A 26944-nucleotide genomic window follows, 5' to 3' on the forward strand; every position below is an offset into this window, starting at 1 on the left:
CTTAAAACTACACCATAACTCGTATCTCAAAATTAAGACCTTACAAGCCCTAATCCTTGTTAAAACTGACGGCTTTGTATCTAAGGAAAAAAGGATGAACAAACAAGTCTGAGACTGACCACTTGCTATGTTTTTTAAAATCATGAAGAAAGAGGAACCTCCCATTTCTTTCTCAAAACTTCATGATGAAGCTTTCTGTCCTACTTCCACTATATCATCAACACAATGTGCAAAAGCCTAAAATAAAATAACCTCTAGTAAATACCGACCAGTCTGTGAACCGAGGAGCTTCTGAGTGGCTCCTACTAAAAAAACCTCCCCTCAATTCCTATTCAGTCATGAAGCCACTCTTCTTAGGTGTATACTGTATAACTATTTTAATTTCCATTTCTTTTTTTTTTTTTTTTTTAAGATTTTTTTTTTTTTTTTTTTGGACAGAGAGAGATCACAAGTAGGCAGAGAGGCAGGCAGAGAGATAGAGAGGAGGAAGCAGGCTCCCTGCTGAGCAGAGAGCCCGATGTGGGACTCGATCCCAGGACCCTGAGATCATGACCTGAGCCGAAGGCAGCGGCTTAACCCACTGAGCCACCCAGGCGCCCTAATTTCCATTTCTATTCTTTAACTTTAGTTCTTATATAAAATGTGCAAAATGAAAGCTCATGAACCATATGGTTCAAACAAAATATGGGCACTAAAACCTAAGTTCAGTCACGAGTCTGGTTAAGAGAGGAGGTGCTATTCCATGACTTTTTTCTGCTCACTTTAAGAACATGTGTTACATGCCATACAGTTTTTTTTTAATGTGATCAGTTGCCTTGGAGACAGAATAGCAGGAACTCTGCTCTAATTATAAGACAATTTTTAAATTACTTTTATTTTAAGATTAAGCAGCCTCACTGACAATCCAGAAACAGTCCTTGCTGACTCTGGATATACACACACACAAATGGTTGAAAGTGACTCCCCAGTTTTCAATGACAGTTTGGGGAAAAAGAACATGTTCACAGCTGCAGCTGGATCCCTCTGTCCTCTTTTTCAAAAAAATCTTATTTTCCTACCACGCCATTCACCAATGGAAAGACATTTTTTCAAAATAAGGAAAGAATTTTTCAAAAAGCCATCAGAACCCAGAAACAGGGATCTAGGAATTAAAATTATCGCCCCAAACATTGTCGTTACAAAAAAGGATAGGAAGCCAAATTTCCGTAGCTCATTAGAGAAGACCTTTAAAAAGAATCCAGAAAATGAGGACTGGAACTACAATAGTATGGAGTTCAAAATGGAGGTAATTAAGGAAAGTACAGCTTGTTCAGCTTGGGAATATATTAGGTTTTCTCTTACACCAGCAGAAATAAAAATATGAGACGCTGGAGTTAATATTAAAATCGTCCTTACTGATGGAAGGTAGGGTCAGAGTGAAGGAAGAGAAGGATAAACAAAAGGTAGCAAAGACAAGTCATTTTGAATCTGGGCTCTATGGTCCAGAAGAGTTGAATGGGACTGACATTCTTCTGGGCCAGGATCGTTAAATTCTAGACTTGGCTCAAAACCAGTAGACTGCACACCACTAATAAATACCAGGCAACCCACAGTGTTTGTGGCATAAAAAATATTTTTAAAATTATCTATAAATTTCTATTTTGAGAAGCAGTAGATCAAAATGATGCTGAGCCAGCCAATCAGTTACAGAGTAAAGGGCTTCCTCCGAAGAAAACTAACTTGGCAGAAACGTAGGTTTAAAGGAATGTAACACGGAGTTAATGAGATCAGGCTCTCAGTACAATTTTAATAAGGCTTCTTTCTACCCACCCCAGTTCTAAGGCGTAGTACTGAGGGGACTCCCACATAATGCCTCAGAGGGATGCTTTCAGATAAAAAGGTCTATAAGTTTAACCCTTTACTCCTCTCCTCACCTAAAGCTTGGGGATGAAAATAAATATTTACTTTTTAACTATTCAGAGCTTCGGGCACACTGTAGTATTTAATATTCTCTAGTTTTCATTTTCTGAACCTTTGGCTTATAATTTATGTTACATTGAAAAACGTAAGAATGTGCCTTAGTCAGTAGTACCACACGAAAATAGAAACCTTGTTCTTCCACATCTTCTATAAAGGAAGAGTGAATTAATGGTACCCTAAATATCCTGCAAAGTTATTTTGTGTACTCAACAAAAGATTAGGGCAAACCATTCCACTTCCTTATCTTGAGCAGGAGTTAACTAGTCTTCAATCTCATCTTCCCAAATATCTCCATTAACATCCACAGCATGGAACAACCTGGAACCACAAAATAAGGCATATTTGTAGGTACATGGGAAAACTCATTATCATCTCTTTTCTTCTCTCAAAATTACTTTCTGTACTCTTCTGAAAACATTTTTGTGTATCTTTTCCTTCCTTTAATTACTACACCAGGGAAGGCTGAAATACGGCTCCCTCTGAACAAGCTGTCTTGAAGCTTACAGGAATAGCCCTTTTCAGATCCAGACCAACTCTCTAGGGCCAAGGATTAACAATAATTGGAAATGGGAATCAAAAAACTGATACTCAATGTACACAGTAAATGGAATTAAGCCAGGATTGGGGAAGTCAGGCAATCTAGAAGGGGAACTCTTCCAAATCACCATAATTCTATTACATGTGAATCACTCTACTCTCTGCTTCATTGCCCTTGAACGCTCCACTGGTATAATGTTTTATAGCTGCCAACTTGTTTTCCTTCCCTATGTTACCTAAAATGTATGCAGTTTTCAACACTAGATTTACAATAGTTCATGGACAGAGCTTGTTTCTTCAACTTCTCTTATAATTTAGTAACACCAATGACTGTAGATACTAGAGAGATGCCTCTTCACAAAGGTCATCAATGGATGCTGAAATCTGAGCCTCTGAAAAACAGGATATTCACACTGTGCCAAGAAATCACCCCAGAGATTACTTATTGACAACAGAAAAGAAAACTTATACTTATAATGGAGCCAACAATAGAACTGAGCAACATACTAATGCAGGACAGCCTGACATTATGGACCTAATGTGATTTGATATGAAGTACACATCATCCCTCAGGAAGTAGTCTTATCAAAAATGTTACTCGAAATCTATTCAAACATAGTGCAGATCTGACTTGCAATTTACAGGAAATAGGACAAAGAAACTAAAAGACAACAGCAACAGACAAAACTCTAGAAAGTAAGATGTTCTCCACAGGACAAGTGGTCTGGACTCTCTCAAATGTCAACATGCCCCTCAACACATACAAAAAAAAGGCAGGCAAAACTCTTCTATATTAAGAGACTGAAGAGACAGAACCAAGTAAAATGTTTTGAACTTGATTATATCCTGGTTCAGTAAAACAGCTTCAAAAGATTTTTTTAGGGATAACTATGAAGTTTTAAAACACGTTTATTAAATGATAATATGCCATCGTTGTTAAATGTAAGTATTATTGTATAGAAGAATTATTCTTATCTTAGGAGACAATGTTGACGTATTTAGAGAGAAAGCACCCTATCTCCAACTTAGGATCATGTATTAGAAAAGAAATATGGCAAAATATTATCACTTGTTCATTTTGCTAGACAGTATCCTACTAATCATACTCTTTCAACTTTCACCTCTTCTGTGTGTTTGAAAATTTTCACTATAAAAACTTGAGGAGGATAAAAAAGAAAATTTCCGGACAGCATATTTTTGGTCATAAATTCACTTTCAAGAAAATGTAAAAAACTATTTATGTGAGAAAATATGTAGGAGAACTCTTTAAGCAAAGTGGCCTACAAATGAAGTACCAAAAACTGCTGCTGAGAGCAGGGGATGGTGTATACATACCGGTTAAAACATGGGGAAGCAGGATCGGTGAAATGTTTATAAGGGTTTGCTCTAGAGAGAGAACCCATGCAAATCCAGCAGAAATACTGCATACAGCCAGTACATGTCATCTTGTTACATCCATCTAGTTTCTGGTGGAAAAGACAGAAAGAGAATAGTATCAGGGCTATAAAAGCAAAAGAGAAAAGCACATGCCAACAAGACTGAGTACATACTTTCTCTAAGTCATCTCCTTTATCCCCATGCAGGGTTGAGCTATAAAGGAACACACTGTAACTATTAAATACCTTTCTCTGTTGCTTTACAAGTAAAATACAGAAAATATTTAGCATATTTAGCTATTACATATTTATAAATATTTAGCAAATTACAACTAGATATTTCCCCCAAATCTTTTCCGATAAACAGTAGACACAAACCAAACATAGATATTATAAGCTGAACGTGTAAACTACTATTAAAATATTTGGATTTAGTATGTGTGACTTTAAACTTTTTACACAAATCTAGGTAAACACTTAGTATCAAGTACTCCACTGTAACACGGGGTTGAGGGGCACCTGGGTGGCTCAGTGGGTTAAAGCCTCTGCCTTCGGCTTGGGTCATGATCCCAGGGTCCTGGGATCAAGCCCTGCATCGGGCTCTCTGCTCAGCAGGGAGCCTGCTTCCCCCCCCTTCTCTCTGCCTGCCTCTCTGCCTACTTCTGATCTCTGCCTGTCAAATAAATAAATAAAATCTTTAAAAAAAAAAAATTAAAAAAAATAACATGGGGTTGAAACACGTCTGATGTAGTTAAACAGAATGCCAGTTTCCTTAATATAGTAACTGGGGAATCACCACCAGGTCCAGTTCAGATACAATAGACTGGAATAGGAAAATCAAAACCAAAGATAAATTCCGATTTTTTTTTTTTTAAAGATTTTATTTGTTTATTTGACAGACAGAGATCACAAGTAGACAGAGAGGCAGGCAGAGAGAGAGAGAGGGAAGCAGGCTCCCTGCTGAGCAGAGAGCCCGATGCGGGACTCGATCCCAGGACCCTGGGATCACGACCCGAGCTGAAGGCATCGGCTTAACCCACTGAGCCACCCAGGCACCCCTAAATTCCGATTTTCAAACATATTATGATTTTGTCAAGAATCAATAGATTTAAAATGTCTATTTTGGCTTAGATTAATAGGAAAATGTCTGCATTTCCTAAGTTTATACTTCTTTTTTTTTTTTTTTTAGATTTTTATTTATTTGTTAGAGAGAGAGAGAGAGAGACAGAGCACAAGCACAGGTAGACAGAGTGGCAGGCTAGAGGCAGAGGGAGAAGCAGGCTCCCTGCCGAGCAAGGAGCCCGATGTGGGACTCGATCCCAGGAAGCTGGGATCATAACCCGAGCCGAAGGCAGCTGCTTAACCAACTGAGCCACCCAGGCGTCCCAATATACTTCTTAAGCAGGTGTGTTAAATTCCAGGATGAACAGTTCTAAGAAGTCAGGCTTGATTTTTTTTTAAATCATGTAAATGAATTAAGAGTTAATTGTAGCTCTACTAGGCCTTCCTCATAACCCACCCAATTTTGTTATGGATACAATGTGAGAACAATTTTCACTCTATGAAAGCATTTTAAAAAGTTAAGTCTACCTGCATTTAAGATCAATAACAATATTTGGTAGTGAATTTGCACTGTACAAATAAGTAGGTTTAATAAATGGATTTTCTTAGTCATAAAATTAATAGGCTTCTTAAGGCAATCGTAACAAGCTCATTAAGTGTGTCTGCCAAGTCGGGCCCAAAGCTTTACCTCTATGGGAGTCCCACAGCATGGGCAGCTCTTTGAGTTCTTTTCTAGCCATTCCTTACTTTCCATCTCTTCCAGTGCCTTCTGAATCACCCTCTTACCATACCTCTGTTCCAAAAATCTTTTATTGGCCTCATCTGCTTGCAGGTACTCATTTCTCAAGTCCATTAATTTCTCTGGAAAGTGAAATGGAAAATTAACTTTTATACAACTAAGCAAAGCTGACTAAAAACCATTAAAAAATTGTCATAACCCTTGATTATCCAGTAATGCTATTACTGGAACTTTAATCAAGAGGAAATAATCCAAAGTACAGTTATATGCATGGAGATGCATATAACAAAGGCAAACAAATTAAATGTCCAAAGGAATAACCACATGGGAAAGAGCCACTTAATGGCATAATATTTAGTTATTAAAAACTTATGAGATGGCTACAACTCAATTAAAACACTCATTACAGAATCCAGAAGGAATATTTAGGTTGTAAGTAGGTAAAAATGACACATGTAGAAATGACAAAGAACATAAAAGAATGCTCCAGCTAGAGAAGTTGGACTTGGGCAAGGTATCAGAATAAGAGGTCATCTTTTTTGTTGGTTCTGACTTATTAATATTGGCACGTTTGTGCAACTAGTAGGACACAGTTTAAAAATGACATAGCTAAAAGACACAAAGGTGGAAAGAGACACTGATTCTCCACAAAGTCAGCATCATTCATCATATGACAATAACAAGCCCTACCAAATAAACAAAAGCATCTTTGGCTCAAGAGCAAAGACTGTTCAGTTCTGTAAATTAAAAAAAAAAGTCAGTGACTAAAATTTGCCACCCACAGGTACTGCCAAGTTCCTCCTGTCAACCCTTCCCTTGATATTCTTCAATCTCACGGCACTGTTCCACCGCTTAACTCGGATGGAACGGGCAGCCATTCTCAAGGGCTTTACTTGGGGACAGAGGCTTTTGTTCACATTCTGTTAACTTAATTTTTCAACACCATTAACTGAAGACCTCTTTCAACACTGTCCTAGTTATTTTATTAGTTTAGTCTCCTTGTATTAATTAGATGTCTGACTCCCTTTTTACGCTGTGGATCTTCTGTGGAAGATATCTTTGCACGGTGCACTTCCATGTTCCATTACTTCTACTTAGATGGAGCAGACATGTACCTTTTTATCCTGTCACTTTTATCGCTCTAAAAATTCAAGGCATGTTTGTGTCTCCAGATCTCTTAAGAACAAAGATTACTGCTCCAGCGTTCTCAAAATAATTGTATTTCATATACTTTATATAGTATCTAATATGTACATATATATATACACAGATATAGATATAGAAAGCAAGTTTTAATCTTGCTGAAGCCCCTAAGCTTCTTTGATTTCTTCCATAAATGCTATGAAACACGTGAGACGTACTTCAGCTTCTCAAGGGTAAGGTTATAGAAGTCTAAAGCAAAGACTTCTATTTTACTCTGGTGAATTCTCCACCCCATCTGACCATACCCACTACAGGACTCTGCTCTAGGCAACTGGAAGAATCTAGTTGTTCTCCTCTTAGGGTCACTTTGTTGGAGGTAATAACACTCTGCTAATGGGAACAATTAGCAACCATCCTAATAATGGCATTAATGGTTACCATTTTGCATTTTCCATAGATAGGCCCTTTGTTCTCAAACTATCCATAGTAAAGGACCAGTTTTTTCCCCCACCACTGTCAAAGACCAAAATTTCTGCAAAATACAATCAAATAAATTATTAGAAAAATTATAAAAAGACAAGAAACATAAGCTTTAATTTTTATTAGTTCACACATAAAATTACTGTGAAATCGCTACAACTTTCTAGCCCTGTCTCTCCATTTCTTTATTTCTCTTGTCACAAATCAGTGTAACAAGGATATGAGCTCCGAGTAAGCACTAGATAGTTTATCTGAACCTTAAAACAACCCTATGAAATAGCTATTATCATTACCCCCTTAGTGTAAGAAGACTAAGCTATCAAAGTCCAGTAAAACTCAGGTCAGAGGCCTGATTTCTCAATCCTTATTTAGATCAGAGTTACGAACAGATTTCACCTCCTGTGCCTGCTTCAATAATGGTGGCTTTCTGAAGCCCTGAGGGTGAAGGAAGATTCTGAGGCTTTCCTTGACCCAATGATAAAGAACTTGATGACTAATCAGACATACGTGCCATGAAAACAAGAGTGACAGCTAAGATGGTCTGCACTGGCCAAGTAGGAGCAGCATTATCCTAGGTTCCTAGACAGAAATTACCTTGCCTTCTTTGTCATGTCCCCCCCTCCCCCAAGCTATCTCCATGGCTTGTTTCCTTAGTTCTTCCACGTCTTTATTGAAACCACTTTACCACTGAGGTCTTCCCCCTTTACTTCCCTAAGTAAAATCCTAAGCCACTTCCCCAACACAACATTTCATATCCTGTCCCCATTTTTTTTTCTTCCATAGCTCTTATGACCATCTAATCTTGTTATGTTGTTTGCCTGTCTCTGCCATTAAAATTTAAGTTCCATGAGGGTATTTGGTCACTCCCATATCTCCAGAGCCTAGCTAGGATAGTAACTGACACAAAAAAGTATCTGTTAGACGAACACTTCCAAATCTCATGATTCAAGTGTTTAAGCTTTTTCTTGGGGCAGTGTGTGTGTGTGTGTGAGTGTGTGTGTGTGTGTGTGTGTGTGTATAAGTGTTTAAGCTTTTTCTTGGGGTGGGGTATGTGTGTGTGCGTGCACAGGTACATGCGTGCAGAGGACAGGAGTATTGCGTTCACACAGTTACAACTCACCTGCAGTCACCTTACATGGAGAGACCCCGTGATAAGTCAATCTGCACAAGGTACAAAAGGCAAAATTGCAACTGGAGCAGATGCCCATGGTGCAGCCAGGCTCCTGCATCACAGGCAGCTGGCAGCACGGGCGGGGGCAGTACACCACATCCGCCATCAGGTCCAAAGTGGACTGGAGGAGAAGACGGTCGTAACGGGCAAATAACTCTGTTTCCACTAGCTCTTTGACCTGAAGGGAAATAGAAAATACATAAATGTGAGGATTTCCCAACCAGTTCTGATTCTGAGGCGATCCTTAAAATGCCGGTGCTAACTAGACGCACACAAACTCAAACTCTCTTACTTCAAAACCAAACCGAATGTGGCCAAGTCTATACCCTGACTGAGATGCGGGCTACATGGGTTTACACATGTGTCAAAGCTAAGTAAACTGTACACTTTAAATGGGTACATTTATGGGTTAATAAAGTTGATTTAAAAAAAAAAGGTCAAAGCAAGGATGTTGTCCCTGATTCAGTTAACCATGCCAAGGAATGTGCCCTTCGGATCTCAACCTCACACAGAGGGAGGATAGTGATTATGCAAGGTTGATGGGATCCCAGCAGATAAAGTAAATCACCAAAATGCTTTATAATTACTTTTCTGACACTCATCCCTGCCAAGAATTGCCAAGAACTAGCCCAGGCCAGCAGAGGAAGCATTTACATTCACTTCAACAGCTGAGTAAGTTGAGGAAGATCAAGGCATTCTTGACAGAACATTGAAAGAACTTGAACCTGGCACCAAGGCCTCAGCCTGCCCAGAGGAGCCCCATCAAGGAAGTTCCTGAGAAGATGTCCCCACTTGGTGAAAGAGAATCAGGAGGCAGCTCTCAGCAGAGTAGAGGATTACCTGACCAGGAGTGGCCACGGAAGGGCACTTGGGTTCTGGGCAGTTGAGGCACTGAACTTGGCCATCTCTGATCTGGATTTCAAAGTAGTCCTTTAGACAGGCTTTGCAGTACACATGCCTACATTCCAAGAAGTACATGCATTCACTCCCCAGCTTCTCACAGAAACAGATATTGCACAGGAACAATTTACTGTTAAAGCATTTTATCTGCTGAGCTTGATCAAAGTCCAAGATTTCCTGGATGAGACTCGACAAGGATTCCACATCCTGCACGGCTCTCTCATCCACAGCCTCCTCTTGCTCTGCATCTGATCCAGCAGCTCCTCCAAACTCTAGCTCCATGCTGGGAGAGGCCTGAGCCGTCCTTCTCTGTACCTTTTTCTGAGAACCCATCTTGAGCTCAAAAGGAGAGACAATATTCAGGTATGCTAGCGTTTCTTCCTTAAGAAACTGCATCCAAGCGAACAGGACCACGTTGCCACGGTGTTCTTCCCACAGGTTGTCTAAGTGCTTGCAGAGAGCAGAGAGCTAGGAGAGAGCACAGGAGGGTGCTGGTGAGTGTGGGAAGATGAGGATACTGTCAACTCCTCATTTCCCTTGAAGTCTTTTTAACTTCTGAGTTAAGCCCTTACAATTCCTAACACGATCTTAGTGGAGCACTTCTTACACTATTCAACAATGTGAGTCACAGCAGAACACACAGTCAGAAGCTAAAAGAAGCTGAAAACGAGAGAAATGGCAAGACTACAGGTTTACGTATGAGCCACTGAAATGGAGGATCTTGTATTTGTTGTTTTAGTATTGCTACATATCTCATGTAGGAGAACGAGATGGAACTCTAAAATGCACTACTTCTATTCCTCTGGGGTCCTTGTCCTATAGGTACCCTGCATAATGGTAAGAAGGAGAGCAGTTTAAAAATATCATCCAAGTTAATTCTAACTTTTTCAGTCCCATCAAAAAGTCAACTCATGGGAAAGAATCACTAACAGAATCCAACCTCAGAAGCCTCGTTAGTCAGGTTTATAAGCCGGTTTTAACTAAGCAATCTGGGCTTACAGGAGATCCTGATTAACGGAGGGAGACAGACTGATATGGAACCTGGACATGATTATAAGCCCTCAACATGGTTTCACACTTCCTAAGCTAAGCAACCAAAGTTTAAACTACTTTGACTTTTCCTCTTTAAAGGTGGTTTGTTCAATTTGAAAGGGAAATATAAGAGGATTTTCCATTAGAAATTAGTAAGTAGAGCTCAGGAATTATAAGCAGCTTTTCTTTTTAGCCAAACACAAAAAATAAGCCTTCCAGATGCAGACAAATTGTGTAAATTTAAATAACAAGTGAAAAAGGGCCACATTTTCTATTCCTTGTTCTACATGATACCATTCACTAAACCCTCCATAGGCACAAACATAAACACTTCCTGAACTTGAAAACTTATTATGTTAAATACCATGCAAAATGCTTTTTCACATTTACATGAATATGCTTCTAAGATAAATCATACTTCTGAGAAACCTGCTGAAATGTGTAAAATGTTATAAATACTAAAAGGGGAGCTCTGAGTGCTATTTGAGCCACCAAGTCCAATGAAGAAGACATTCTCCTTCATCTTCTTTTCTTTTCCAGCCCTTCTCAAAAGAGGCAGCTGGAATGCACATAAATGTGAGGTGGGGGGAACTGAGAGAGGAAAAGAGTAAGAGAGACTGTGTTTTTGTACATCTAGTGGGAGAAGCATAATGGAAAATACCATGAGGCTAAATTCACTTCCCTTCTCTGTACCAACCAATCCAGGGAAAGCCAGGACCATGTGTCAACTTCTCTATCAACAGGTGAGATTCACAATCACAAGAAATCAGGGCCCAGCAGGGGCGCCTGGGTGGCTCAGTGGGATAGGCCTCTGCCTTCAACTCGGGTCGTGATTCCCAGGGTCCCGGGATCGAGCCCCACATCAGGCTTTCTGCTCAGCAGGGAGCCTGCTTCCCCCCTCTCCCTGCCTGCCTCTCTGCCTACTTGTGATCTCACACTCTGTCAAATAAATAAATAAAATCTTAAAAAAAAAAAAAAATCAATTAAAAAAAAAGAAATCAGGGCCCAGCAAACAAGAATTGAACCAAGAAGGGATATGAGGCCAATTAAAACATCAATCATATGCACAAGAATTTATCTGATAGAGAATCCTGATGTAATTTCAGCTGTAACACATTAAATAATGAACAACTCTCCTCTCCCCACACTCCCAAAAGCCAGCAGAAAAAGTAGATGCTAGTTGGCTGGAATCTGAAACTGCAACCACACACTCACTGAATCCGTCCTTGTTTCCTACCTGTGTGTACGCATGTGCACACATGCATGGATATGAAGTATCATGAGCTCTCTGGAGGAATGAGATTATCGGTATCTAAAGAATTCAGTCAACTCTCTTGTGATTTAAATGTCAAACAGCCTTGATATTCTTGGGCAAATTATCCACTGTCTTGCATATATTGCCTCTGCCACAGATATCAGGATGTTAGGTAATATCCTTTTTTTATTCGACATGTATTACCCTTTTTAAAAACTGTTTTAAAATCATAAGCTCAATTTTACAAAAGCATTCTCATCTGAAAGATTAGACTGGTCCATGGGGTGGAATGAAAACTCCATGGATCAAAAGAGAGAAACTGACAAGCTGTTCCTTGAGGTCAAGTAATTCTGACAGCTTTTGTCTCAATATACATCAGCCTATCAATCTTCATCACGAGTTCTAGAAAAGTAGCTGCTATTGATCCATTATCTATCCAGAGTACTTTATATTAGCTTCAAGTCCTATTTACATCTCAATCAAGAGCCAAGGTTGTTACTAGGAAAGGATATGTAAGCCGGAGGAAATGAAGATTTCACAATACGAGGTTCATGAGAAAGGAGATGCAGGAATCATACACATTTCTACTTGCGTGCATTTATATCCATGGCAGACCAGTCAACAAATATCTGTTATTAATACACAGATCTCTAAAAATAAAAGCACTTACTATGTTTACTTAGGAAATGTGTTTATTCTAAGTACATCAGCTCAATTTTAGTCCTCCTAATTACAGTTAAATCTTTTATTTAAGGACTGGATAAGAAACTAAGAAAAAAAAGTAAAGTAATACCAACATCTAAGGAAAAGGAGGAGGACCCTATTGTCTCTATTACAATGCAGATTAAATGCGTAAATAGCAAGATACAAAAAAATATATATATACTTGATTAAAAATTATTCTTACTGCAATTCAAAATGATTAGTCATCCTAATCATTGCCATTCCTTTCTAAAATACCCAACATTTTCAATTCATTAACATTAGGATTCATGAAGCCAAGGGGAAAAAATTACAAAATCAAAGTCATTTGTTCTTCATGCACTGAATCAAGATCATCAAGGTAGTCTTCAATTAAAGATGGTTTTTTAAGTTTCTAAAAATGGATAGGAGAAATTAAGTTTCGGGTCTAACCTGAGTTGGTGACAGCCATTTGCCACTAAGTGTGAATGAAGGTGGGGAGGAGGATGGATAATCTGGTGGCAGTTCAAAGTTCAGCACAAGTGGAGGCAGAAAGCAAATGGTGTATTCAAAGCCACCATTCTGGAGACACTCATTTGAATTGCCTGAACCAAAAACAAAGATTAGAAAGAATCAGTTGGTCAACACTTGAGTGTCCATCACTGTTGAGCGGTGCTCAAGAAAGAATAATGCTTTAGCTGAGGGGATAAAGACCCTCCCCCAAAGCATTTTCTATCGTAGCCACCACCTTAAAAAAAAAAATCTTGCAAGCCCTTGAGAAATCTACTAAGCACCATGAAATTTCTAATGAAGGCACATAACTTATTATCGCATATACTTTTGAGTACAAATTCCTAACACTAACTGAAAGCAAGTAATATACAATGTTTTCTTTTGTTGTTGTTTTACAGTAGATGATTACGGACACCATCTAGAGAAAAGGATGTTTATTTCTATTAAGAGCCATGACCTACTTAGAGCAGCACGTGCCAACTATCCATGAATCATAGCTAGGAGAATTTGTGCCAATACAATGATCTCAGGCTCGAGGGCAAGATACAGCACACAACACTCTCACAATCAAAGTTTCATTTTAAATTATCACACTTACTTTCTTTACTCAATGCCTTTATAGTAGAAACTTTTTGAGAAAGTGTGCACCAAAGTCTTCTGTGAACGTTTCTATCAAAAGCAGCAGTTTTTTGTTTTTTTCTGAAGCAAAAGGTCACAGAGTAACAGCATATATCACAGGTTTATGGTAGTTGAAATGATTCTGGAAACCAAATAATATTAACAACCACCACGGTATTTTAAAGCTTTCCACGCATTTTCACATACATTATGTCATTTTCTCTTTTATTATCCCTATTTAACAGCCAATGACTCATAGCTGATAAACTGCTAGCTAGACGATTAGAACACACGAAATATGTAGGATAATATCCCAATTCAGTGGTCAAAAGGCGAATCAAATTGAGAACTATTTACCCTCTGTCCAATTTTCAATTAAAAGAGAAACATGCGTTCAATCTGTAATACTATCATTTACTACTAATGTCTATGAACACAAGATGTCAAATAATTTAGGGTACACTAAGAAATTGAGAATAACCTTTATTTAGAAAAATCTGTTTAAGAGAATATTATTAACTAACCGCTCACAAATATCTTGAAATTTTGTGGCAAGTCCAAATAGATCCTGGTTTCTCCACCTTGGACAGACTCTGCTTTTCTAAATTCATCTCCATCATAAATACTCGCCAGGGCCAGCAATTCATCCTCCTGAGCTTCTCGATCTTCTGACGACATTTAATTTTCTGAGAAGCTGAAGACAATTATTCCAGTTAGTTAAGAATAGAAAAGGCACAGAGTTTGGCACCAAAGAAAAAAAAAGTAAAGTTCCTCACAAACAACTGCAAAGAATCAATATTCTCACTTTTCTGCTCAACTAGAAATGATAAGAGATATCTAATATCCTAGTAACTTTGCAATAATAACAGCTTTTCTTTTTTAAACAGTGTATTTTTTTCTGAGATTTTATTTATTTATTTGACAGAGAGAGACACAGCAAGAGAGGGAACATAAGCAGGGGGAATGGGAGAGGGAAAAGCAGGATCCCTGCTGAGCAGGTAGCCCAATTCGGGGCTCGATCCCAGGACCCTGGGATCATGACCAGAGCTGAGGGCAGCCGCTTATGACTGAGCCACCCACATGCCTCAATAGTAACAGCTTTTTCAAAAATGATGGTTGTGGTGCTTCTTAAAAGATTTATTTATTTATTTATTTATTTGACAGAGAGGGAAATCACAAGTAGGCAGAGAGGCAGGCAGATAGAGAGGGAGAAGCAGGCTCCCTACTGAGCAGAAAGCCTGATGTGGGGCTCAATCCCAGGACCCTGGGATCATGACCTGAGACGAAGGCAGAGGCTTAACCCACTGAAGCATCCAGGCGCCCCAGCTGTGGTGCTTCTAATTGCCGACTTCATCAGCTATAGGTATCACTGATTTAGGGGGGAAAAAGCATGAATTTAAAATTTTTAAAAAGGACAAATCATTAGGGCACCTGGGTGGCACAGTTGGTTAAGCTTCTGATTCTTCGTTTTGGGTCAGGTAGTGATCCCAGGATTGTGGGACTGAGCCCCGCATCAGGTACAACGTCAGCGTGGAGTCAGCTTGAGTTTCTCCCTCCCTCACCCTCTGCCCCTCCTGCTCAAGCTCTCTCTCTAAAATAAATCTTAAAAAAAAAAAAGAACAAATCACAAATTATTTTGACTTGCCACCCAAAACAAGCAAAGTGCCTTGCTCACAGAAAGATTAAAGTATATGTGATACACTTCCTAAAAATCAATAATTTTTTTTTTTTTTAAATGCATAGAAATCTCTAGGGCAGGTTTTCTCAACCTCAGTACTACTGACACTTTGGAACAAGTAATTCTTTGTGGTGGGAGGCTGTCCTGTGCCCTACAGGATGTACCAACATCCCTGGCTTCAACCTACTAGATGCCAACAGCATGCCTCCCCCTCAACATAGCCAAATGTGCCCCCCCAGGGGTGCAGCAGAGGGACTGCTCCCAGTTGAGAACACTCTATTCTCAAGAATGTAACAGAGACAGATACTATAGGAGAGGTTAGATAACTTAGAGGCCAGCAAAGGAACACTAAATTTTTCAAGTACAACACTCTGTCACAACAATTATAAAATTCACCATTATTTTAGGCAAAACTAAGAATGAAAATACACTACAATTACAATGTAAAATCAAGGCTTTTCAAGTGCATCAGCTGAAAGATGCACAGTTTCAGGTAATGTATATGTGGAAAAATGTGTAATGAGAATCCAAGGAAATTACTTTATTAAGGCAACAATAAAAAATTACCATTCCATCAATTAAAATGTTGGACTATAACTGGATTTGCAAATATGCACCCTCTCAACTAAAAAAAATTTTTAATTGAAATGTACACAACCAAAAAATTAGGACATTATAAAAAGTAACACTACAAAACCTGAACAAGTTCATTTAAAATGACTCTGTTTTCAAAAAATATTTTTTTGCCAGATGATGATCTCGGTTCTGCTTAAGCAGCATCCCTACCCCAAACAGAATACAGTGACATGTTCCAGTTGAGGTGAGTTGGTACCTGTTGATAACAACCAGAAGAAAAGGATATTAGCAATGCAGTCTGTTTTCAGTTCAGAATTTGGAATTTATGCAAATCCCATTTATCCTCCAGAAGGTGGAGATGTGACTGTTGAAGTTGGATAAAAGGCCAAGATCTGGAACTCATACTAGATATACCATAGAAATCCTGCCATCTGCAGAAAAAAAAAAATACAAAAGATGGTGTTAAGACACTCTCCAAATTTAAATTCTGAATTTCTGTTATTACCATTTAAGTCAAACACATCCTAACATAGTTGATGCCAATCTACAGCTGCATATTACTTTCTCTAAGAGAGCCTAACTGAGCCAAGTGGTTAAAGGGGTATTTGCATGTCCCCAGGGAGGAGACAAGCCTTATCTGACTGTCTTCAGCCCTGGGAGGAGCCAAGGTGGACTACCAAGGTCACACGTGACAGGAGCGACAGGAGCGCACTAAGTCCCATAACAAGCATCTAAACATCTTCTTGGGTTTGTTTTTGTTTTTGTTTCTTCTTTCCTCTTCAGCTTCTCCTCTTCTTCATTTCCTATCCCCCTCCAGTTTTTCCTCTCACCTACTAATGAATTATTCTTGCTAGGGACATTCAACATTAGGTCAATTTAACCATGACAGCAAGATATTTAAAACAAAACAACAAAAGCGTGCACATGCATGCACACATACACACTTTTAAGTTCAATTCTGGAAATTTGAGAGCCAGACTTCTTAACTAGGAGTAAGGGGGAAGGAGAGGGTGGTTACAGAGAAACCTAAGAACACCATGAAGTTATGTGCAAAAATATTATATGAAGCAGTAATTTTTAAACCAGATTCTCAGATGTGACTCCCAAATAAGAATGAAATTCAGAATCAATTTGCATTTATTGAGCACCTTCTGTATGTTGTATTATGTCCTTTCACACTATCTTATTTAATCTTAAACAATTTTACCAGACATAGTGCGTGGTGATAATTACGTTTCTGTTTGAACATTTATAAATAAGGTGAAAGATGAATTTATAATGATTCTGGTTTTAGGTTAGTGTTCTCCAGCTTGTCTGCACATTAGAATCACCTGGAGAACTGTGTTCTCTCAATACCCAGGCCATATTCTACAGCAATTAAATCAGCATTAGTAGTTATCCAACCTCTCCAGGTGATGAAGGATTGAGAAGCTAGGATTGAGAAGCTCTACTCCAAACACTGGCTCCCATAAACAGCTCCCAATAACCTATCCCACCTGACCCCACCATCTAAAGCTGCCACCTGGTCCCAGTCCCTTAACTCACAAGGCAGACCCACAGTTTCATTTTATCCACTCAGCTCTCAAGAGCCACGTCCAAAGTCCCTATTCTATGTAAAAATGTTCCAATTACATGTTAAGTCTTTAAAGATCCAGACATTTTTTTACTATAACTTTCCCACATTACCACATCAACCCTTGGCACTATCGTAGTTTCTGAACTTGTATCATCAGACTGCATTAGCTCCTTAAGGGCAAATATCAGATCTTTTCCATCTGTGTGTTGTCCTCGCCATCTAGTAGTGCCCTGTGTCTGGCACTGGGGAAAAAAGTGTAACTGAACGGGTGTGAGATGCAGTGTGGTGAAACTGGGGACCAGAACCTTAAGGTTGAATGACCGCTCTGTCACATCCCACTAGTAGCAGGATTCAAAATAACAGCAAGAAAAGTAACACTGGGCTCTTAAGCGTGTATCAGGCGTTGTGCTAAGCCCTTTAAATGCATTACCTCCTGTTAGATTCCCACAACTCCATGAAACAAGTCCTCTTACTGCTTCCATTACACAAATGAGAAAAATGACCGTTTAAGTCCCTTTAGGGCCCAAGGTCACACCGCTAGTAGATAACTAAATCTGAGTTCAGATCACTCTGTTTCTTCATCTGGAACCCAGGAACTAGAATAAACCCCTGCGCCATCCGATGAGAGATGAACAGCAAGTTTAATATTAGCCTTGGCAAACGGGAGACCGCTACACCATGGAGGGAAGCCCTCCTCCGCCGGGTTTCCCTTCGGCCTGGGAAAATCCTACTCATTCTCCCAGGCCACACCGTGCAAACTGCAGAGCTGGGGTCAGCCCTGGCTCCGGAATCAGCACGCCGCCAAGGCACCACCAGGCGTGCTGAGTCGTTGTCTGTGCGACTCACCTACAACCAGGGAGCAAGCCCCAGCCTCGCCACCGGCCCTAGCCCTTGGGCACAGAGGGCGCTGTACGAACGTGGGAGGTGGGAGCCGGTCCCAGGCGTCCCCAACCAGCAGGGCCTGGACCTTCCCCTACCTCTTCGGAGCGCCCGGGGGTGGGTGGGACGTCAGCCGACCCCGGCTGGAGACGCCCCGTCCGGGATTTCGGGGGCTCGGGCCCACTGTGCAGTCCCGGGCCGGCCGCTCTTCTCGGCCTCACGCGCCCGGAGCGCGGTCCACACCGTACGTTCCGGCCACCCCGCCGTTCCGGGCCCGAAAGTTCCGCCCTCCGCCCTAGCCCTGGTCTCCTCACCACCACCGCCGCGCCGGCCTACAGACGCCCGGCTCGACCAGCGCTCGGCACCGCCTCTTCCGTGTTTGGAGCTGTCAGCTGAGCCCGGCGGATCCGGCTGGGGCGGCCCGGCGAGGGGAGGGCTTTGCGCAGCCGCCATGACCGCCCCGGGCCCTCGGCCGCCCCCTGAAGGCTAGCGGCGGCGCTGCAGGCGCGATCTGCGTCACCACCTCCGCACCCCCGCCTGGAAATTAAGTGTGCTTCTGGACGAGTTGACATATATACAGATTTTGTGCCCTGGGGGCTCCTTGCCGTAGTTCTGGGATGGGCCCGGGAATTAAAATTTTTGCCAGTCTCAAGAGGTGAACGAAAGGCAGTGGTCTATCCAAAACAGACACTCCAGTAACAATCCCACACCTGCTCCTTCAGGTAGACTAAGCAAGTCTCCCGCATCCCAATTTCTTTCTCAGAGATGCTGCCCATCTTTATGGTACCTCCTCCATGAAAGCATTTACTCATTGTTCATATTATAACAGTAATAACTACCACGTTTATGGAACGGTTAGGATGCTTCAAGGACTTTGCTAAGTGCTTTATGTACATTTTCTCTTTATCTTCACCGCAACCTTGAGATTTTAGGTACTATTTGTTATTTCCACTTTATTAATGAGGAAATTGAAACCTAGGGATGTTCAGGAACTTACCAAAGGGTACATGATTATTGAGAGGCAGAGCGGGAATTAAAATTGCATGCCCTCTACCCTACATCGTATGTATAAATTAACTCAAAATGGATCAAAGACCTAAATGTAAGAGCTAAAACTGTTAAACTCTTAGAAGAAAATGTGGGAGTAAATCTTCATGAATTTGGATTAGGCAACAGTTTCTTAGATAAGAAACCAAAAGCACAAGCAAAATAAAAAGAAATAGATAAATTGAACTCAACACAATTCAAAACGTTTTGTGCTTCAAATGCACTATCAAGAAAGTGAAAAGACAACCTATGAAATAGGAATATTTGCAAATCATTTATCTAATATTCAGGATATATAAAGAACTCCTGTAACTCAACAATAAAAAAAAGATTAAAAAATCCCAACTTTAAATGTTTTTAAGTTTTAGACTTGTTGTAGCATGGGCAAAGGCTCTGAATAAACATTTCTCCAAAGAAGATATACAAATGGTCCAGAAGCACATGAAAAGACACTCAACATCATTAGCCATCAGGGAAAAGCACATCAAAACCACAAGGAGAAACCACCCTCACTAGGATGGCTATAATAAAAAGACAGATAATAACAAGTATTGATGAGACTGGGAGAAATTGGAACACTCATACATTTCTGGGAACATAAAATGGTGTAGCTGCTCTGGAACACAGTTTGACAGTTCCTCAAAAGGTTAAACATAGAGTTGCAGTAAGACACAGCAATTCTACTCCTAGGTGTATACCCAAGAGAGCTGAAAACTGCTCTTGGTCTAATGCTCTCCTATAGCCATCTTGAAATTCTTAATTTTCCAACAGGAAGCTCTCCATTTTCATTTTGCACTGGGTTCCACGAATTATGTAGCTCATCCTGCACCCAGGAGAGAAGAAAACCAAGTGGGTGAATCAGGGCATTGAAGGTGCTTACCTGACTTCCACAGAGGGAAAACTTTTGAGATTTAAATAATCACTCCTAATTTTCTGTACTGTCATAGATCATACCCAAACCAGAAACATACTCCTTAAAGACACAAAGATGGAGGAAGAGTCTCTGAAGCCATTCACTAATATCATTATTCATGTTAGGCCAAGGAAGTAAAACCAAGAGCAAAATGTATGGCAAACCTACCTCTGAGTGTTCACAGATGAGACCATAAATCCTGCCAGCAACCTCCCAGATGCAAGAAGTGAGGGAGCCTAAGAACCAGCTCGGGAAATTCTCACAAATCGGAGCAGGAGATGAATTATGACATCATGCCAGAGGTCACAGGATGGAGGGACTAGAAAAGAGAATGTCAAAGCAGTGTTAATAATGTGAACTAAATATTTAGAGTCCAGTGTTGAGATCAGGAATGGATAAAGAGCGTTTTCCAATCAATTTTGGTTTTAGACTCCATAAAAATAAGAGACTTTTGTGTCTTTCGTTTTATGTGCCTGTAGAGTTTTTTAAATTGAGCTTTCCCCATGTGCCTAGCCTTCCACTGTGCTAAGCATTATCATGCATTATTTCATTTATTTACTTCCTTTAGGGTTTTTTTTTTTAAGATTTATTTCTTTCTTTGAGAGAGAGAGCACAGAAGAGCATGCGTGAGTGGGGGGAGGGGCAGTTGGAGAGAATCTTCAAGCAGACTCCCCACTGAAAGCAGAGCCCAACATGGGGCTCGGACTCACAACCTTGAGATCATGACCTAAGCTGAAACCAAGAGTCAGATACTCAACTGACTGAGCCACCCAGGCACTCCATGCATTATTGCATTTAAATACCCAGGATCTCAGAACGGAGGCAATTTTGTTTCCCCATTTTATAGTTAAGGAAATTGGGGCACTAATGGGTGAAGTTATCTGACCGATGTCTGTCATACGGTGGGGAAATACAGGATTAGGACCAGCTCCTCCAAGGTTCGACACTCTCCTGTAGACTCTAAAAGAATTGCGTTTGTTGTAGCAGAAATACAGAGAGAACAAAATCGTTCTTCCCTTAAGAATTAAAGGGGAGGGGCGCCTGGGTGGTTCAGTGTGTTAAGCATCTGCCTGGCTGCCTTCGGCCCAGGTCATGATCCCGGAGTCCTGAAATTGAGCCCCATGTTGGGCTCCATGCGGCAGGGAGTCTGCTTCCCCCCTCTCCTTTTTTTTTTTTTTTAAGATTTTATTTATTCATTTGACAGCAATCACAAGTAGGCAGAGAGAGAGGGGGAAGCAGGCTCCCCTCTGAGCAGAAAGCCAAATGCGGGGCTCCATCCCAGGACTCTGAGATCATGACCTGAGCCTAAGGCAGAGGCTTAACCCACTGAGCCACCCAGGCACCCCTCCCCTTCTTCTTCTGATCCTCCCCCCACTCATGCTCTCTCTCTTAAATTAAAAATAATAATAATAATAATAATTAAGGGGGAAAACCCTAAGGAAGTCAGCAATAGATTTTATGACTTTAGATTAGGTGGGAATGAGAATAGAGAGAAAAAGAAAGAGACTCACCTCCATCGCCTGTCCCCAAGCACAGCAGATGATGGAGCTGCAGGCTAGAAGAGGATGGGATGTGTGACCTAGAACAGAGGTCAGCACTCTGTCCTGCATGGCTGGACCATCGAGTAGAGAAGCAGGAGTGAGTCCGAATATGCTGGTGACTGGAAGGACCAGAAGGCTTCCATCAGTGCCTGTACCTCTCCCCATCCATCACTGGGGCATCCAGTGGTTGCTCCAGAGACTTTGCTGAGCTCTTCCCACCTGCCTGGTGTTAACAGTCACCTCTTCAATGGCTACCATTCCTGAGCAGCCCTGAAACAAGCCTTAACAACAGATGGGTAGCGGTGTAGAAGGAAAGACCCTGCCCCAACTCTGGGATAGGTCTGGATGGTGGTGAGCTCCACTCTAAGACAGGGGTATCACTGGATTCCTACTAGCATCTTGTCATTGTGTGTTCCCTCACCATGTAGATCTTAAATGGTTTCTTTTTTTTTTTTTTTTTAAGATTTATTTATTTGACAGAGAGAGAGAGAGAGATCGCAAGTAGACAGAGAGGCAGGCAGAGAGAGAGGGGGAAGCAGGCTCCCTGCTGAGCAGAGAGCCCAATGTGGGGCTTGATCTCGGGACCCTGAGACCATGACCTGAGCCAAAAGCAGAGGCTTAGCCCACTGAGCCACCCAGATGCCCCTCCTAAAAGGTTTCCAGTCATCACATGGGAATCTGAAACATTGGTTTTTCTTTCAAATAGGGGCTTCAGGGTAAAAAACAAATGAGGAACCACTACCTTAAAAGCACAATTATAAATAACTAAAATTTAAAGGGTTACCCACATACCAGGCCTTGCTCTAAATGCTGTGTACTGACTACGCCAAACTTTACAGAACTTGAAAACATAATTACCAGCATCATTATCATTCCTGTTTTAAAACTAAGGAAACTGGGAAGCCTGGGTGGTTGCCTTTAGCTCAGATCGTGATCCCAGGGTGCTGGGATTGAGCCCTGCATCAGTCTCCCTGCTTGGCAGGAAGCCTGCTTCCCCTTCTCCCCTTCCCTCTGCTTGTGTTCCTGCCCTCGCTGTGTCTCTCTCTGGCAAATAAAAATAATCTCTTCAAAAAAAATTAAAAAATAAAACTAAGGAAACTGATGACAGAGAAGTGAAGTGACTTTTCACTGTCATACAAATGCTTTGGACCCAAGCAACTGCAGCCTTGAGCCCACATCCTTAACCCCATTGCTATGATCAGATCAAGTTAACGCTTTGCTTAAGGAAAATGATTAATTGGATGTGTAAGGAGAAACGGATCACCTGTGTGACCAGCTTCCCTGGTCAAGGCAGCTCCAACAATACCTCAGGTCATCCCAGGGTTATATAAAAACAGATTCTTAAAGAGACTTGAGGTGGCTGACAGCATAAAATGTTTTCTGTGCTTCTGATGCAAGGTAAAATGTGATTTACAATAATAGGCACAGAATGATCATGTTCATACTTGCAACCTGGCATTTTATTATTATTCCCCTGAATAACAGGGAAAAGAGTTTTGTAACCCCAAGGTAACACGGCTCTGTAAGAAGGAAAAGGGGTAAGATTTAGCAGCAGCTGCCATCATAAATCAGTGTGTGGTTGTTTCTCTCAGAGCTCCAGGCTCAACTCCTGGCTGTCATAAACTTATAAAGGGAAGCCCCATGAGAATTTATGTAATGATGGGAAGACTCATTTTCCTTCCTGCAAGAACCTTTCTGAAGCAAGGCAAGAATTAGGTTGATTAGATTCTATGTGAAGAAAGAGAACCAAACCAATGGTTGAGAGGAAAGGAACATGTGGGTCAACTTCAGCTACTTCCCTTGCAAAAAAAAAAAAAAAAAAGACCTTGTAAATAAAGAAGAACATGCTAAATTCCACCAGATAAATGATTGGATGACCAAATAAGTTAATGAATGAGTGTGAGCCAGGTTTCCCCAAGGGTGGTTCTGTCAGTGTGAGAACAGTTCGATCCTGGAGTCACCCAGAAATGCTGAATACATAACAAGGCCAATCAACACAGTCAGCTTCTGAATATTCATGTACAGATGATGCTTCCAGTCAATGTGTTTGATTTTTGTGTTCGCTGATAGATTTTCAAATTCACAGTGTAAATCAAAATTCTAAAGAAGAAGGAAAAGGAGGAGGAGGAAGAGAAGGAGAAGGAGAGGAAGGAGGAAGAGGAGGAAAGAAAACAGAAAAACAGAAGAGAAACTCGTGTTGAGAGTATATACTACTTCTGAGTAGGATGGCCTGGTAAAAATATACTAAAAAAATTGTCATTGTTTACCTAAAATTCAAATTTAACTGGCACTTGTATTTTTATTTGCTAAATCTGACAAACAATTTCTGGGCTAATAACCCTATGGAGAAGAGAAGATTGAGGACAGTGTCTGGGGACATGCCCATCCCTGGGAGTCAGAAGGAAGGAAAACCAAGGAAGAGTCTGTAGAAACACGGGGGGAGAACCGGCTATGGACAGACCTTAGCTGAACAGTGACACAGGCATGAGGGAGAAGGGGCGACCAGAAGGGTGCTCAGTAAGAAATCCTGATGGCTGTAGAGTTTTGGCCCTTACAAAGTTGCTAGTAGTTCTAAGAAGTTCTAAATCAGTGGTTCTCAATGACATTGAGGTGGAGATGGGGCATGTGTTAGACTGCATACAGAATTAAAATCTACATGCTAGAAGTGGCTCACTTTCCCTCCGAGGTTGGAGAGAAAGACAAAACATATGGGTAACCTTTATTAACTCAGAATTTATGGGGCCCGGTTATGGTTACTAAAGCACAAAATAAATTCCGAGTCTCCTCTTGCATTTTTCTTGAAAATCATGAAGGAGATCCATAGTCCACAACGATTCATTGGCAAGTCCTCATGTTCACACTACTTCCTCTCACAGCCCCCCACCCTGTTCTCTCATGAACCCCCTCCATGGTCCCCTCAGCCTTCATCAATCCCCCTCTCCTATTTTCCTTTTATTATGTAGATCAATTAAGCCTCTCTTTCCAGAAAAAAACTTCAAACCAACTTCCCCAACGCTGTCCCAAATGAAAAGGGAAGCCTTTTCGAAGGGAGCTGGCAGTTATGAAATTCTCTTTAGCAGGGTGGAAAGGGGGAAGAGTATGAATTCTCTCACCCTTTCCTTGGTATTCAGATAAGTGATTCTGATATTTGTCCCCTTTTGAGAGCTACCACTCTAATGCAAGACAATCAAGACACAACGCCTTTTCATTTCTTGAAAGATTCTATTATTTGGCAGATATCTACCTACAAAGTACATTTTTTTTTTCCTACACTGGGCCCAGAAAGAGGTGTTATTGTGTGGGAGTAGACAACTGTCATCTGTCCCAACAAAGAGCACAAAGTGTCACATCAAGAGCAGATGACCCATCTACCTGAGTCTCCCAGTCAAGATTCCTGGCCACACTGGCTCCAATTTCAACAAGGTCTCGCTCAAAGAAAGAGGCTGACCTTGGGTGCTTCTGTCACCCTCCCAATGGGAACGATCCTAAGGAAGAGGAAGCGTCCGAGCCTCACCAAGCGGCCTTGGTGACAGTGACTGTGACAGCTGCTTGGCATATTCACAAGGAGCCCCGAGGGTGGGCCACCAGCCATTCAACATGTTCATAGGGTGAGGCATGATCCTAGCCTTCACCCAGTGGACCTGGGAGTCCCCCAAGGGTCAGAGTCCCACCTTGCTGGTCTGACCCCCCCAAGGATCCTCAGGACATCAGGCATTTTTTTTTAAATTTTTATTTATTTATTTGACAGACAGAGGTCACAAGTAGGTAGAAAGGCAGGCAGAGAGAGAGGAAGGGAAGCAGACTCCCCGCTGAGCAGAAAGCCCGATGCGGGGCTCGATCCCAGGACCCTGAGATCATGACCTGAGCCGAAGGCAGAGGCTTTAACTCACTGAGCCACCCAGGTGCCCCGACATCAGGCATTTTGAAAAAAAACCCTGACCCACCCCCACACCTCCCACTTCATTCCCCAACACTGCCCCATAACCAAGGGCCCAAGTGTGAATGACCTCAAGGTTGGTGGCAAGCCAGACTTCCAAACACCAGCCCTGATTCTTGCCCTCTTTAAAAAAATATTTCAGGCTTGAGGGAGGCATCCTTAGCGTTTCCAAACCAATTTCAGGGGACCTGTGCAATTTCACATCTATTTTCAAAACTCAGAGGGATAAAGGCTCTCCAGGCAAACTCCAGTGACATCTCCATTTGCCCCTTGACATGTGGCTGATCCCTGAAGCCAGAAAGGAGGAGAGAAAATTACTAAGCGGGACCTCATTCCCAGAGATTATCACCTTAAAAAAGTCTTATTTGCTGGCTTGGGATTCTGCCCCCAGTGTGAATAAAACAAACAAACCATAGCCATAAAAACTGTCTGCGGAATCAAACTTTGTTGCGGGGTGCCTGGGTGGCTCAGTGGGTTAAGCATCTGCCTTTGGCTCAGGTCATGATCCCAAGATCCTAGGATTGAGCCCCGTGTCAGGCTCCCTGCTAGGTGGGAAGTAGGCTTCTCTCTCTCCCTCTGCCCCTCCCCATCACTCCTGTGTGCTTTCTTTCTCTCAAAGAAATAAATAAAATCTTCAAAACAAAACAAAACAAAACAAAACAAAAACTTTCTTATTTTGTGACCTGGGAGTCCATTTTTTGCAACCAGGGTACAGTGAAGGCAACACATGCACACAGAGCATGAACAGGACAATGTCCTTTCGAGAATATAAATGTTAACACTGGTAAAATCGTGAGTTCCATAAATCCTTCCGTGGGCAGTGGGTCACATTAGGTTTCTCATGATAAGTGACTGTCATCGTATGTAAGCTCCTTCCAGTGTGTTCTATGCAGGACAGGTCTAGAGCTGTGCCTATGTGTGAGCTCCAGGTACCCACCTCTCCGCCTTTGGGCCTTTTTCTCTGCCTTTGGCCACCAGATGGCATTCTGGAAACATTCTCAGCACCAGAGTTTTCTGCACCAATGCTCCCCTGCATTATTCCCAATGGCCCTCCCCACACCCTCCTCTGTTTTCTTCCAATCCATTTTCCAGAGTGCAGCCCAAGGGGCTTTATGGAGGTCCAGTCTGCGTGATCTTGGGCAAGTTAGCTACCCCTTATCCTGATGGCCTGGCAATGAGGGAGGAGCAGGAGGGTATAGGTAAAGCACTCGAGACAAGGCCTGGCATAGAGCTATTGTCTTCATCTTCCTTCTTGGGGTCATTTAAAAGCTCCGCATGGTCCGTAGGACAAGGTCCAAATCCTAAACATGGGACTCCAGGCCTTCCAGGAG

The 26944-nt window shown here is 41.5% G+C and overlaps 1 protein-coding gene across 9 annotated transcripts; it reads right to left on the reverse strand.

Annotated features, from left to right (window-relative positions):
- Positions 1–855: 855 nt before the first annotated feature.
- On the reverse strand, positions 856–20394 carry RNF14 (ring finger protein 14). 9 transcript variants are annotated; one of them, XM_032336337.1, is made up of 9 exons: positions 20304–20394; positions 15977–16151; positions 13991–14160; positions 12789–12940; positions 9308–9835; positions 8417–8645; positions 5623–5795; positions 3832–3962; positions 856–2277 (listed from the first exon to the last, which is right to left on the reverse strand). In XM_032336337.1, the coding sequence occupies exons 3-9, from the start codon at positions 14142–14144 to the stop codon at positions 2220–2222; spliced, it is 1425 nt and encodes a 474-aa protein (XP_032192228.1). In that variant the 5' UTR covers positions 14145–14160; positions 15977–16151; positions 20304–20394; the 3' UTR covers positions 856–2219. The 9 variants fall into 9 exon arrangements, with proteins under 9 accessions (XP_032192228.1, XP_032192227.1, XP_032192226.1 ...); XM_032336336.1 differs by lacking the exon at positions 20304–20394 and adding an exon at positions 18490–18588; XM_032336335.1 differs by lacking the exon at positions 20304–20394 and adding an exon at positions 18274–18547.
- Between the last annotated feature and the right edge of the window lie 6550 nt (positions 20395–26944).

Source organism: Mustela erminea, chromosome 3 (genome assembly GCF_009829155.1).
Source record: "Mustela erminea isolate mMusErm1 chromosome 3, mMusErm1.Pri, whole genome shotgun sequence".
NCBI classification, from domain to species: Eukaryota; Metazoa; Chordata; class Mammalia; order Carnivora; family Mustelidae; genus Mustela; species Mustela erminea.